The sequence below is a fragment of the Pyrus communis genome, chromosome 3 (assembly GCF_963583255.1).
Source record: "Pyrus communis chromosome 3, drPyrComm1.1, whole genome shotgun sequence".
NCBI lineage: Eukaryota > Viridiplantae > Streptophyta > Magnoliopsida > Rosales > Rosaceae > Pyrus > Pyrus communis.
In genome coordinates this window covers 25,961,224-25,974,912 of record NC_084805.1, presented here as the reverse complement: position 1 = coordinate 25,974,912, position 13,689 = coordinate 25,961,224, and the positions used below count along the sequence as shown (strand labels likewise).

The 13,689-nt window shown below is 39.6% G+C and overlaps 3 protein-coding genes across 4 annotated transcripts; 2 read left to right on the top strand and 1 right to left on the bottom strand.

Annotated features, from left to right (window-relative positions):
- Positions 1-200: 200 nt before the first annotated feature.
- On the bottom strand, positions 201-2,568 carry LOC137729071 (probable methyltransferase At1g29790). Of its 2 annotated transcripts, none has more exons than XM_068467892.1 (2): positions 1,216-2,568; positions 201-507 (listed from the first exon to the last, which is right to left on the bottom strand). In XM_068467892.1, the coding sequence occupies exon 1, from the start codon at positions 2,352-2,354 to the stop codon at positions 1,230-1,232; it is 1,125 nt and encodes a 374-aa protein (XP_068323993.1). In that variant the 5' UTR covers positions 2,355-2,568; the 3' UTR covers positions 201-507; positions 1,216-1,229. The 2 variants fall into 2 exon arrangements, with proteins under 2 accessions (XP_068323993.1, XP_068323994.1); XM_068467893.1 differs by lacking the exon at positions 201-507 and adding an exon at positions 713-1,004.
- A 1,465-nt stretch (positions 2,569-4,033) lies between these two features.
- LOC137728693 (uncharacterized) lies at positions 4,034-6,659 on the top strand. Its single transcript, XM_068467433.1, has 7 exons — positions 4,034-4,143; positions 5,218-5,283; positions 5,386-5,447; positions 5,529-5,593; positions 5,820-5,911; positions 6,036-6,107; positions 6,210-6,659. The coding sequence occupies exons 1-7, from the start codon at positions 4,141-4,143 to the stop codon at positions 6,246-6,248; spliced, it is 399 nt and encodes a 132-aa protein (XP_068323534.1). The 5' UTR covers positions 4,034-4,140; the 3' UTR covers positions 6,249-6,659.
- Positions 6,660-7,886: 1,227 nt separating this feature from the next.
- LOC137728691 (two-pore potassium channel 3-like) lies at positions 7,887-12,657 on the top strand. The gene is made up of 2 exons (XM_068467432.1): positions 7,887-9,668; positions 11,525-12,657. Exons 1-2 carry the CDS (start codon positions 8,521-8,523, stop codon positions 11,667-11,669), a joined length of 1,293 nt encoding a protein of 430 aa, XP_068323533.1. The 5' UTR covers positions 7,887-8,520; the 3' UTR covers positions 11,670-12,657.
- Positions 12,658-13,689: the final 1,032 nt, after the last annotated feature.

The window sequence follows — 13,689 nt, the reverse complement described above, 5'->3', positions numbered from 1 at the left end:
GTGATGCCTCTTTCTCAACCAATTTCTTTGGTGGTGGTTGCTGCTAAGACCGTACAAGGAATTGCATTTGAACAAGAAGAAAATATGACCTACTTCCTCTGCTTTTTTCCCCAACCTTGCATGGAATCCACGCGTTTCACAACCTTTCTTTGGTGGTGGTTGCTACTTCATGTGTTAAAGCCTACGGGAAAGCGTAATTACTCTGCAGATTCATTTATGAAGAATTAATTTGGAATAAATATTACAATTAGTCAAGAGTAATCCTACAAAAAACCGTTAACAGAGGCTAAGAACGCGCTTAATTTCGGCTTCTCCCTCCTTGGGAACCTTTGATAGTGTTGCAAATTTTGCGACGTTTGATGATTGTTTACATCATTAACAAGTAGCTAGAGGTGTAACTCGCTTTAGATCGGAGAACGTAAGAGTACTGTTTCGTTGCTCGATGAAGGACGCCCATCTTCTCAGGAGAGGTATTTGTTCGTTAACAGCAAAGAGTGACGGCAATGCCTGCAACCCAAGCACAAAACCCTTCTCAGTCAGATTGTAAGTTACAGTCAGTAGCACAAAAATACCAGTTAAGGTTCCCTTTAGTTTGAATCACCGTGTGCAGATAGTGCGATGATCCAACACCACCACTTCCGAGCACTTAGAAAATGTCGAGTATGATTCATATACGATTAAAACTACTGCTAACGACGTTGCATTACAGTAGAACGCTAAATTGTTTGCAATGTCATATCTCCGAAAGTTTTATGCAAGGTTTACTAGGTGTCACATCTTGGATTATTCACAGACCAAGTAAATTCTAGCAAACACTCAGCAATTCAAGAGGCCTAAAGACAATGTACACCGAAGGCGAATGCCATGTTCCTCCTAGAACACCATGCTATATGATAGCGACGAAAGAACTAATGTGACTGGCTCTGGTTCGTGTTAAGATCTCATAGAACTTTGTCCAAAAGACATGAATGCCACAACCAGATCACGCAAAACATATCAGAGACCTGCAAATAATGCGCAAAACTTCAAACCAACGAAGACAACAACGCGATTCTCAATCTACTTAATTCGAGTGTAGTTTATTTTCAGCTGACATTTTAACTACGAAGTAATTAACCACCAACAAATGCTAGATCCAACTAATTGCACTAATCAGTTTATACCAAAAATTGCAGATTCAGGGAACATACTGGGAAATAAATAGCATATTGGTACCTCAAATTGCAACCTCATTTCGAGATGGGTTTTTGGAGCAGAGCAGACAAGTAAACCTCGCCGTTCTTGATCCCGCCGGAATCGTTCTTATTTGCAGTAGCCCACTTCACCTTCCTGTACCCCAATTTCCCAATCAACGGTCCAAAAACCTTCTCAAGATCCACCCCTTTGCTGAAAAATTTATCCAACCACAAGTACCCTCCTCCCCTCAACACTCTATCCGCATCAAACAGCAAAAACTCTAATGCCGTCACCGGTATCCACCGGTTCACTGCGTGCCCGCACCGCACCAGATCCACCACCCCGTCGAACACTGGCAACCGCTGCTGCAGCGGCGCGTGAATTGGGATCAACCCTCTCAGCGCCACCGCCTCATTGTTGGGGATTCCGAGGTTCATCGTGGTCGTGACAACGGTGACATTGTAAAGCTTCATCCTCGCCGCGAAAGTCCCAGTTCCGCCGCCGATGTCGACGCCGAGACGGAGGACCGAGTTGGCGGCTTTGGCGATTTGGAAGAGCTGAGGGATTGGGAGGTCGAGGTCCGACTTGTAAGTCATGAAATTGGACACTTCGTGAGGCAGGTCGAAGCCCAAGTTGGGGTTTTTGCCGCCGAGGCAGCTGAAGCTTTTGCAGGAATACTTGTCCCACAAGACATTGGAGTCCGGAAGCGAAGGAGGAAACGGATTCACGGCGAGAGAAGAAGTGGGTTTTGGTGGGGTTCTTGTGAAGCATCGACGGCGGGGGAGCGGGTGGCAGCCGCGGAGAATGAGCGCCTCGGCAAGGTCGGAGTCGAGTGGGCAGATAGAGAAGGGGGTGTAGGTCATGTACTTGTGGACGAGGTCAGGGTGGTTGTGGCAGGAGGAGGCGATGGGGGAGAGCTGAGAGTAGAGGAGGAGATCTGAGGGGATGTCGGGTTTGGTTGTTTTGGCGGTAGCGGTTGATGGTGAAGGGTGGTCGCGCGTGAGGTGGTTGATGGTGGCGCGTAATGTGTGGAGCTGGTGGAGGAGGTGGTCAGGGACTGGCTGGGGAGTTGGGGGTTTTGGGGTTTGGAGAGTGGAGGAGAGGTGGTAGAGTGAGAGTATGTTGGTGGCCACCATAGCCATCAGCAGCAGCAGATTCAGACCCATTGTCACTCCCATTTGCTTCACTCTCTGTTTCTCCTGGGTTTTGATCTCTCGCTGTCCTCACTCGCACCCTCTCTCTCTCTCTCTCTCTCTCTCTCTCTAGATTTGTGGATCTTTTTGGGAAATGGAGATTTGGGTTTCTGAGATTTTGGATTTAGCTTCTTGAATCTTGTAAGTTTGTGATGTTCTCACTGATTGTTTTGACTTACCAGTTAACCACAAGTGAGCTCTCAGCAGAGTGAGGTGTGATTGGGCATGAACATGTACAGCATTAGATTTAAGATGCGATTTGGACCGTTGGATTGTGACAAGTGTGTTGGGTTCCCACAGGCCATGCAGATGTTGGTTTTTCGGAATCCAACGGCTGGAAAGTGAGTTGTATGGGTTGGCGATCGGGACTTTGGATTACTTTATTTCTTAATTTGTCATTTTCTTTTCTTTTACTGCGCCCTCTTTTTTTTTTGGGTAAAGATTCCTGCCCCCACCCTTAGTTTTGTAAGATATTTTGTGATGAATGCAGAAGGGTTCCTAAACCCTAAATATGATTTTTTTTTTTTTTTTCGAGAATCGAACTTAAAACATATCATTTACAACTGAAAATAAATACTACTAAATCGTCGTACTAACTGGCTAAATAAAATGAGGGCATGCTAATGTTTGAAGTTGTATATTCGTCAACAGAAACGATAAATATGCATTTCTCTGATCTTTCACACGATTCTGTTTAATTTTGTCTCTTATTTTCATTCAATCTTTTAAAAAATGTGTGTTTATTATCTTCATTGGTTAAAAAGGCATGTAGACTTTTATGTTCGGGTAATCACGTTCATAGCAAAGATTAGAAGACTGATACCTAGTGCCATGAGGGGCCAAATCGAATTGCTGCGTATGATAAAAACTTATATTATGAAATTATATAATAAGAAATTCTTATTGGCATTCTAAAATTTTTATTTTATTTTCTAATTTTTTATAATTAGAAAAAAAAAATATACATTTGAAGAATGTAAGATAAATTTTTTGAGATGCTAATAACAGTTTCTTATGTAATATGCGATTGATTTAAAAACTTACATTTTTGTTTAATTTGTACAATTCAACAATTAAGAAAATAAGTCAATATAAGATGTTAACGTAATTTAACCGTAACCATTCAAGTAAAAATGACGAAAAGAGAAAAAAAAATTAGAAAGAGAGAAATTAAAAGGGGAGAAAATCCTCCTCTGAGAGCGTATTACTAAATTGCATAACTTTGAGATTTTGAAAGTGCATGCTTTTTAAGTAAAGGGATCTCTATATTTTTTCTTTGAAAAGTGGTGATTAGGTGTGGGATTTAATCCAAATCGAATTTCAATGATTCGAACAGTTGATTTTGTAAATCTTGATTCATAAATTATCCTTGCAAAAATTCAATTCAATCCGAAACCATTTGCCTATTTAATTATCAAGATAAAATTTCATTGTTTCTTATATAACAAAGTATTCGTTAATTTCTTTGAATCCAATTAGATATCTTAAACATTTTCGATTTAACTAATATTTTGCAATGACAATGCAACTTAAAAAATAAACCGTTCGAATCATTAAAGTTCAATACAATGCTAACCCCACAACTATTCCCTATTTTTATTGAAAAAAAAAAAAGAGAATCTTTTCCTTGAAGATTTTCATTCAAAGTGACTGTTTTCTTCCTCCTTTTATCCCTTTACACATATAAAGATGTATGAAAAGCTTATAGAATCCGCGCCTGCCCAACGCAACTTGTTTCGAAGACTCGATCGCTCATCCACAACTCGAATCAATGGTAACGTATTTTCTCTCCCTGATATTTTTGATTTCATTTTTGCATCTTTTTCGGCTGCTATTTTTAGTTTCAGATACCAAATATGGAGAGATTAGGGTTTACAATGTTTGTAAATTTACTCAATTGTATAAATTTCTTGTCGATTTTAATCTTCTTTCCGCAAATCAGGGTTTGAAAACTCTTTGATTATGCTTGCACGATTCTAATTTCTCGTGGGGTTGTGATTTTTATGGGATTTTGCCATTTTGGGTATGCAATTGACTAAGAAATGAATATCGGTAGCTCAAGGTTTACTACGAAATAGGTGCTGCCTGTACACTTTTGTGACAGGAAGAGTGTTGTAGCTTTCGGAATTATACGGCGTGGATTTTTACACCGAGCAGGCATAGAAATTAATGGGATTTGAAAACTTCCCGAAACTGTGAAACATGCTCAAAGAGAGTTAGTAGTTATATTGGAGCATAGATGTATAAGCATGTCTTTGAACATTGCGCAGATTGTCTGTATGTATATTCAAGAGACTTCGTAGACTGCCTCGTTCTTCGTAGGGTGTTCCAAACTGCCTGACTTTTGGTTTTTCATTTGGCACCTGAGATGCGAAATGTACTACACAATGGGGTTTTTGGGAGGGATGGGGAAAATGGGTTGCGATTTCTCAATCATGTTTCTTTGCTGGTCTAAGATGGGTTTGGGTTAAATAACTCAGAAACGGGTTATATTTTCACTGAGCTCTGAGTTCCTAGATTTCATTAAACTCTAGCCAAGTGCGCTATTTAAGTTCTGCACGTTGTAGCTGAAATGGGGTCCCCATTAAGAATCCCCAGGTATTTACATGTATGTGCGTGTATACTTAGTAAAAGAATCATTTAGGTAGCTGAGTTGGTTTGAATGGATAGCGAATGGCAGGAACTGAATGCTGTAGATATAGTTTCCGGTATACATATCTATGTGGTTAGAAAAATATATATCGTAGGTGAAGTCCGTATGATGATTACGGTTTGCTGTTTCCTAAAGTGTTTTTGTTTGCCCATCGTTTGACTTTTGTCGTTTTTTAAATTTTGGGCTCTTTTTTAGGCTGATCCTGAACTGGAAGCAATCAGACAAAGAAGAATGCAGGAGCTTATGGCTCAACATGGTGTGGTAAGCAATCAGCTTTTGTTCGTTTGAATATTTTCACCAAAATATGTGGTTGCATTTTCTTTTGATTTCTGGCTGATCTCACTACCTTACGTTGATCAACAGGGAGGGTCTGGAGGGCAACAACAAAACCCAGAGCAGCACAAGGCAAATGAAGATGCCAAGAGGTTGGGTTTCAGATCAATTGGGACAACCCTTTTCCAAAATCTTCTTATTGATTTGATTAATATATAATGCAATTAATGCAGGGAGGCTGAAGAACGGAGGCAGATGATGCTTAGTCAGATTGTGTCAGGTGAAGCTCGTGAAAGAAGTAAGCTGATATATCTAACATTGCCATTACTTAATATGATTATTTTACTTGTACGCTTTAGAAAATTTCGGATATCATCCCTACTAACCAATTCTTTGTCTGGTGTATTTTGGCACTATAAGTTGGTTGTTTAAAGTAGGAAGGATCAAAAAATGATTTGTTGGTAGAATTACTTTGGGTTAGCCTTATCTGTTGATCTAATTCGTCTGCTGCTATGCATGTACAGTTGCTAGAATTGCTTTGGTGAAACCTGAGAAGGCAAGGGGTGTTGAAGATGTTATACTGAGAGCTGCTCAAATGGGCCAGATAGTTGAGAAGGTATGGGGTGATATTTCATATCATGGTCGGTTTTATAGTTTCTCCACACAGCTTATTTAGTTTTTATTTTGAAGTAACAAGTTTGTTTGAACAGAACCAAGGTGCTCATTGCTTCATATTTCAGGTATCTGAGGAGAGGCTCATCTCGTTGTTGGAGCAGATCAACAACCAAACAACCAAACAGACCAAAGTCACCGTAAGTTGTGACCATCATATAATGATTTTTCTTTTCCTTCTTTTTTACGTGGAAAAATGTACTGAGTTTTGACACGTCTTTCCGTGACTCTTATTATACCAGATTCAGAGGCGTAGGAGCGTCCTTGAAGATGATGATTAAACTCTATCCATGCTTATAGTCCGTGAGTTCGATATCTTTCGGTAATATCTTGACGTGCAAATATATCCTTTGAATTTATATTATTCAGATGCAACTTTCAAATTGGTAAAGCATGCAAATCCTCGTTGATGTGAGGTAACATCACACAATATGAGGTACTCCATGCTGTTTGAGAATGGTTAAAAGGGTGCAGTTCTTGCAGGACGTTCTTTGGTTTGAAAGAGAGTCAAATAGGTAAAGATGATAGTAATGTATTTTGTGATAGACTCAGAGGTGTGATGAGCTTATTCCTTCCTTGTATCCCTACTCCTAGGATGTTGATTCTCCAATGTACTCTTTTTTCAATGGAGAAAATTGGAGCAAATGTCCTTTGACTTTAGCTCAATTGAAATTTCGGTACTTCGAACAAAATATTCATAAGTAGGACCTTTGAACTTGACACAATGCGGAGCATATTGGTCCCTGAATTCGTTATAGTGTAGAGCTATGATCTTTTCGAATAATCATCCTTTAGGTCTCCTTGTTTTGCCCTGCCGAGAATTGCTTTCAAGATATTGGCAATGCGAACTTTGGCGTGTCTACAAAGAAAAGAACTTTGTGGCGGACAGTTTAGCAACCTATAGTCTTGATTTAGATTTAGGTACTTTTTTTATTTGTGATACTCCTCCTTGTTCAGTTAGGTTTATTCGTAAGGATCGACTTCGGAGAATATCAACTCTGATGGCCGATGGTATTATGGGATTACCGCAGGCCCCCAATTGCAATTTTCTCCATTTTTATTGGACCATTAGAAGAAGTTACGAAATAATTGATGCTTTTCCACCAAAAATTGAATACAAAAATATCAACCAGTATCTCTTTCATCAAACAATCTCATAATTTAATTCAATTGTTAATGTTTTCACAATTGTTTTATGTTTAATTTTGTGTTGTTCTTATCTAATTTTTGGTTCCACATCTAATCATGTTAGATTAGATGTGTATTTTATGTTAGCTAGAAAACAAATACCATTTAAACAAAATTAGAAAACACATGCATCACAATAAGTTACCCATAATTGCAATCTAATTTAAAGGGAAACAATGAGGATATAAATCCGGGTGAGGTACGTTGTTGTGACCAACTATATATATACGCCACTGACTCATACGGCATCTCATATGTCAACTATAAATTATATACGTAATTGACACATACAGTATCAGATCTGAAAACTCAAAATTATAACTTGGAGCTTGAAAAAAAAAATGAATCTTAATATTCTAACTTGGACCTTGAAAAGTAAATAAATCCCTAATAAATCACTTAAAATCCAGAGAGTTGAGATTTGGAGACAAATTCTAAATTGGAGCTTGAAAAATAAATTGGGATGTGCTACCACACATTTCTTTTTACTTCTCACACTATTTGTTATTTTCTGTCATCTGATCTTATTCAATTCACTCGATTCAACGGCCGAAAATTAAAAAGGTGCGTGAGAAGTTAAAAAGGATGTGTGGATATCACAACCCAAAAGAAAAATCAATGAAAATGGTTTAAAAACTTTGAGTTTTAACGATAAGGATAAAATAAAAGGTAAAGTGAATAGTATTAAGATTGACTTTTTAATGTAACAATGTGATTTTTTGTTAAAATAAATAATACCGAAAACTTTTGGTTAAACTTCTCTGAATTAAATCCCAAATATCTGTGCGTGGGTGAATCATATTCAACCAAGCCCGCCCGAGTCTGACTACGCAACACATGTCCAACTCTGCCTCCTGCTCGCTGTAATCTGCAACGTTGATTCTCTCCCCTCTTTTATTTCCTCGCGCCTTTTCGCCTGGCTTCCCAAGCTCCCAACAAACCGACCGAATCAAACTCCTCCACCCCCAACCGCCTCTCTCTCTCTCTCTCTCTCGCATTCCTCTCTTCGAAAATCTTCACCCATGTATCTTTCTCTGCATTAAAGAGTTGAAAGTTCTGAATTTTGCGTCATTCCCTGTTTTTATATCCTTCTTCAACCTCCCCACAATCCCATTTCTCCAAACCAGCACAAAAATCTCCGGTTTTCCAGCTTACCGGAGGCACCAAGAGCGGTTTTCCGGCAGACCCAGATAGAGGAAGAGCCTCTGCTTCCATTTAGGCTGCTCAGAGTTGCAAAAATTGAAAATTGACCCAAGTTCCCTGCAAACCTCCCCACAATCCCATTTCTTCAACCAAACAAAAAATCCCGGTTCCCGGTTTTCCGGTTTCCCGGCGACACCAGAAGCGGTTTTCCGGCGGACCCAGATGGAGAAAGAGCCGTTGCTGCCATACGTAGGCAGTCCGAGAAGAAAGCTGCCATCTTTATCGAATCTCTGGCCACTTCCAGAAGACGATGAATTCACAATCTCTTTAACGCCTTCGGAGTTCAAAGACCGTATAATCTTTGGTCCTGCAACTGCTTCGCCTCGAGATTCTTCACCTCTCGTCGATGCATTGACTCTGCCTATCCATTCTCCAAGAACTTCAAGACCCCCTTCGTCTTCTTCTCTATTGGACTCCATAGCCACAACCCAACAGGACCCACAATCCCAACAGCCACCAACCCCGCAATCATGGCTCATTGACCCCAATTACTCGTGGACCAAAACCAACCTCCACCGCTCGAAAACAGCTCCTGCCATGGCCGTGATCAACGAGGTGGCCAACCGGCGCTCTGTTCCCAGACCCCAGTTCGGTTCGCAGTCGATTGTAAGACAAGGTGTTGTACTTCTTGTTATATATCTTGCATTGGGTGTGATTATATATTGGTTTAACCGTGATCATTTTGCGGCTCTGGAGACGCACCCTGTGGTTGATGCATTGTACTTCTGTATTGTGACAATGTGCACAATTGGGTATGGAGATATTACGCCTACTACTACTGCAACCAAGTTGTTTTCGATAGCGTTTGTGTTGGTGGGGTTCGGATTTGTAGACATTTTGCTGAGTGGGATGGTTAGTTATGTGCTTGATTTGCAAGAGAATTATTTTTTGAGGAGCCTTAAGGGTGTGGGTGAGAAAAAGGAGTCTTACATATTTGATGTTAAGAAGGGGAGGATGAGGATTAGGATGAAGGTGGGATTGGCATTGGGAGTTGTGGTTCTTTGCATCGGGATCGGTGTGGGTGTTATGCATTTTGTGGAAAAGCTTGGATGGTTGGATTCATTTTATCTTTCGGTTATGTCAGTTACCACAGTTGGGTATGGTGATCGGGCTTTTCAGTCTTTACCAGGCCGCATCTTTGCTTCAGTTTGGTTGCTTGTGTCGACGCTTGCAGTTGCTCGAGCATTTTTGTACTTGGCTGAGGCTAGGGTGGATAAACGGCATAGGAAGATGGCGAAGTGGGTTCTTGGTCAGGATATGACGGTTTCCGAGTTTCTTGCTGCTGACATTGACAATAACGGCTTTGTGAGGTATGTTTTGTTGTTTGAGATTGTTGTCTTGTTAGATATGAATATGGTCATCAGTGGTATATATAATTGGATGTACAGGCCAGAACTGGTATTGAATTAGCCTTCTTCGCTTAATCAAATAACTTTGGCATGTTTCGAGCATAGTAATCTACAGCCGTTAGCGTTGACTAGATATTCATAAAATACCTATTTGAGTAACTAGATTTTGGTAGACCACTTACTAAGTTTTCTGAAACCCAAGACCTTCCATTTGACTGCCACAATTAGGGCTGGTTTAGGTTTGGTAACCGAATCGAAAACCCAAAACTAAAAACCGGACTGAATGAGTTCGGGAATGGAAGGTCTATACCGAAACCGAACTGTAATTTTCGGTTTCCCAAAATTCGGTAAACTCGAAATAATTTCGGTATTCCAATCGGTTCGGGAAAGATCCATCGACAAAGGAGGAGAAATTGCTGGAGGATTTAAATTGCTTCAAACTGCAGGATGATTCAAATTTTAGCAACAGCCTCTGTAAACAAGAAACAACAGCAGCCATCAAATTCTTAAACCCTGAAATTCTGAATTCGTCCCCTAATTCCAATTCAAAATCTCCAAATCAAAATTCTAATTCCATTTCAAAATCCCTAATTTAATCATTCCTAATAAAAAACACAAATTGATTCCGAGTTGGGGTGAAATATCTTACCTTCCACACTTGGAATGGCCGTTGGAGGTGGAAGATCTTCTGCGGCTGTTCACTGTGATCTTCTGCACCCGTTGGAGGTGAAATTTCTCACCTCAATTTTGTGAAGAAACTAAGAAGGAGAGGGAGGGAGAGTTGACTGTGGTGTGGTGTGGTATGGCAGGAGGGGAGAGAGAGAGGATGTCGGAGTCGAGAGAGAACTGAGGTGAGGTCGAGAGAGAGAGTTGGGTTTAATTGAACGGTTAAGATTTAATCTCAAGCAATCGGACATCAATAATAATTTAAATTTATATATTTTTTAAAATTAGAATTATATATATAATTAAATTCGGTCTGGTATTGCCGAATACACAGCTACATGGTCCCGATTCCCGTACCAAAGTTTCGGTTTCGGTTACAGGGTTATGGTTCGGTATTATCAGTTCAGGTTTTTTTTTTTCAGGTTGGATTCAGGTTTTTTTTTGAGTAAGGTATATTCTTTTCTGAATGTCATCTTAGGTCAAACTGTATATGAGTTGCAACTGGTAATTTGATATCCTGCTTAGTGCTTTTGCCGTCAGTCTTTGAAACTTAATATATAGCATTGACATGCAAAATCATAATATCACCACCTTGATCCTGAATTTATTTTATACTAGCTTTAGATTACGTATTTTGGAGTTCAAAGCTTGGGACCAGAGGTTTGACTCAGCTTTTCTATCTGTAACAGTGAGTGAAGTAAATATATAACAAACACTTTAACTCTTATTGGTACCCAAATTCTTGGCGACATGGAGATTATGAGCACAGAAGTTTTTGACAAGTGCTTGGGTTTCACCAACTTTGCAGAAGAATAAAATGACTAGTTGAATATGTGACCCCGGCGATCTGCCCTAATTGAGGTTGAGTTACTAGTATAAGCTGTCTCAGTGCTACGCAATAATGTGATTTAGATTTTCTTTCTTCGTATTGGATCGTAGTAATCAATAGTGTTAGCATATTATTCTTACACTACGGAACTTTTATTCAGAAATGCCACGAGCTTTGCTTGTATGACTTCATTTATTTGTGACTTGGTTCGACTTCTTTCCATTTTCTGGAGTTGTCGACTTATTTCTTTGGTAATTCTGAGTTGCAGCACTGCAAGTAGTCAAGTTTATATTGGCTAACTATATCGTGTTTGTGTGTGCAGTAAGTCGGAATATGTCGTATACAAACTCAAGGAGATGGGAAAGGTATCAGAGAAAGATGTAATGCAGATCTGCACCCAATTTGATAGGCTAGACACAGGAAACTGCGGAAAGATAAGCCTTGCTGATCTCTTGAGTCGACATTGATATCCAAGTCACTTACGAAGTATGAACTTTGCTGCCAGATCCGTTGGTACTCTTCCTCTTGCCCATGCATCCTGAGCATCAAGTCAATCTTTCGTACTTCAAACGTTGATGCGCGGTAAGCCTCGCAGATGTATTTCCTGTTAAGTATACAACAGTCAACAAATCAAATGTCAATATAGACGAGTAGCGTTTATCTTGCCGAAATGAATATAAAAGATGAAAGCTCAGAAATCAACCAAATGTTACTTTTTGCTGCTTCGTAACTGTAAATTAGTACGAATGAAGGAGAAGAAGAACCTTGATTACGTGACAAGCTCACTTCGCTTTCTTTCTTTGTTGCACGGAGATCAAGTTTTTTATAATCACAAATATGAACACTTTGGTAGATTGATTTTGTTGAAATGTTGTTTTTCTCTGCATCAGCAAGTTAGGACTTGTGTAACATCCTCATTAATTTTTAAGAATGACATTATTTATCTTTCGACATATATTTTCTCCCTTAGAGAACAAAGTGACTGTTATCACGTACCACTATAACCACTATCCTTATATCACCACGCCATTACCACCATCATTGTTGCCACCACCACCAATGTTGTCGTAGCCACATTGTTACCGCCACCACCACAACTGCCACCACTAGCACTACAACTGCCATTACCATCACCATTGTTGTCGTCACCGTTGCATAATCGTCACCACTGCCACTATTACTACCATCATAACTAGAACCGCCATCACTGCCACCCTAATCACCACTATTGTTGCCAACACCTCCCTCTGCATCCCAGCCGCTGCATCCCATTACGAGCACTACCACCAACCCTTATAATTGCTAATGTCATCACCATCACCATCACAATCACTATCGTCCACACCATTGCCATTGCCATTGCTAATGTCACCGCCTTCACCACCACTGTCATCGGCACACCGTCTATGACTGCAACCACCAGCCTTACACCACTATTGCCATCACCATTACCAGTTGTCACTGCAACCCCCAACAATGATGCAATAGCTACCACTACCTCTGCACCCCAACCACCACACCCCTACCCTACCATTACCTCTACTACCCTCTCCACCGCTGTTAATGCCACCATGCGCATATGTCCATTTTTCATTATATGCAATTATATCACTTTAGTGTTAAAATTTACTATACTTTTACTGTTTTACACTGAGTACTTTAAAAAAAATACAATTTATCAAACGTTCAATTGTTTTATTTTACAACTGATTATTCTTTACAAAACACAACAATTCCAAACTCACTCAAGGAAGTGATTTTTGCATTCTCTTTTTTCTCCCCATACTTCCTTTTTCTTTATCTTCGAATTAAATGAATCAAAGGAAAATTAAGACACATAGACAATAAAATGAGTGCAAAATGAAAAGATGAGAGTGAAAATCACTGTCATTAATTTATTGAAATTCTAGCATTTGTATATCAAAATAGCCTTTATTCTGCCGCCCAACGACATGAATTTTCCGTCACGCACCAACGCAGGACAAAAGTTAGCCCTAAATTTTTTGGAAACAAAGGTGAAGTTGAATGTGTGGAAAAAGATGGTTCAAAAAGGCTCAATATGTATAGTATATTTGACTGCATACTTTTTGAAAGTTCTGCTTCCAAAAGTTGTGCATTTCCAATACGTAATAAACCCAAAAGTTGTGCATTTCCGACTCATGGTTTACCGATTATTCTCTCACATAAATATAAAAAGTGAATTTGAACGAGTAAATCTACTACTGCTACAAGTATATATTCTGCTGTGAACTTTGATTCTGTCGGTTTCAAAAGCTTGATCAGCAAAGCAATAAGCACTCATAATCTCTTGCGACTTATTCGGGTGATTGAATTGCAAGGAGACCAAGGACTGGATATATTGCTTTATTCTTTCTCCCTTCAAAAAGTTGCCTTTTAGAATAATGAAACAGGTCCTTTTCTTTGAAGTGTTCGAGAGTCTGATAGAAACGTTCACGAATTCGAAACTAAGCAAGAGTACAAGTAGTT

Excerpts from the sequence above, each read along its gene's own strand:
- LOC137729071 (XM_068467892.1), bottom strand. The coding sequence starts at position 2,354 with ATGGGAGTGACAATGGGTCTGAATCTGCTGCTGCTGATGGCTATGGTG.
- LOC137728693 (XM_068467433.1), top strand. Across the intron at positions 5,594-5,819 it reads AGGTGAAGCTCGTGAAAGAA|TTGCTAGAATTGCTTTGGTG; the intron begins GTAAGCTGATAT and ends ATGCATGTACAG. Across the intron at positions 5,912-6,035 it reads TGGGCCAGATAGTTGAGAAG|GTATCTGAGGAGAGGCTCAT; the intron begins GTATGGGGTGAT and ends TTCATATTTCAG.
- LOC137728691 (XM_068467432.1), top strand. The coding sequence starts at position 8,521 with ATGGAGAAAGAGCCGTTGCTGCCATACGTAGGCAGTCCGAGAAGAAAG. Across the intron at positions 9,669-11,524 it reads GACAATAACGGCTTTGTGAG|TAAGTCGGAATATGTCGTAT; the intron begins GTATGTTTTGTT and ends TTGTGTGTGCAG.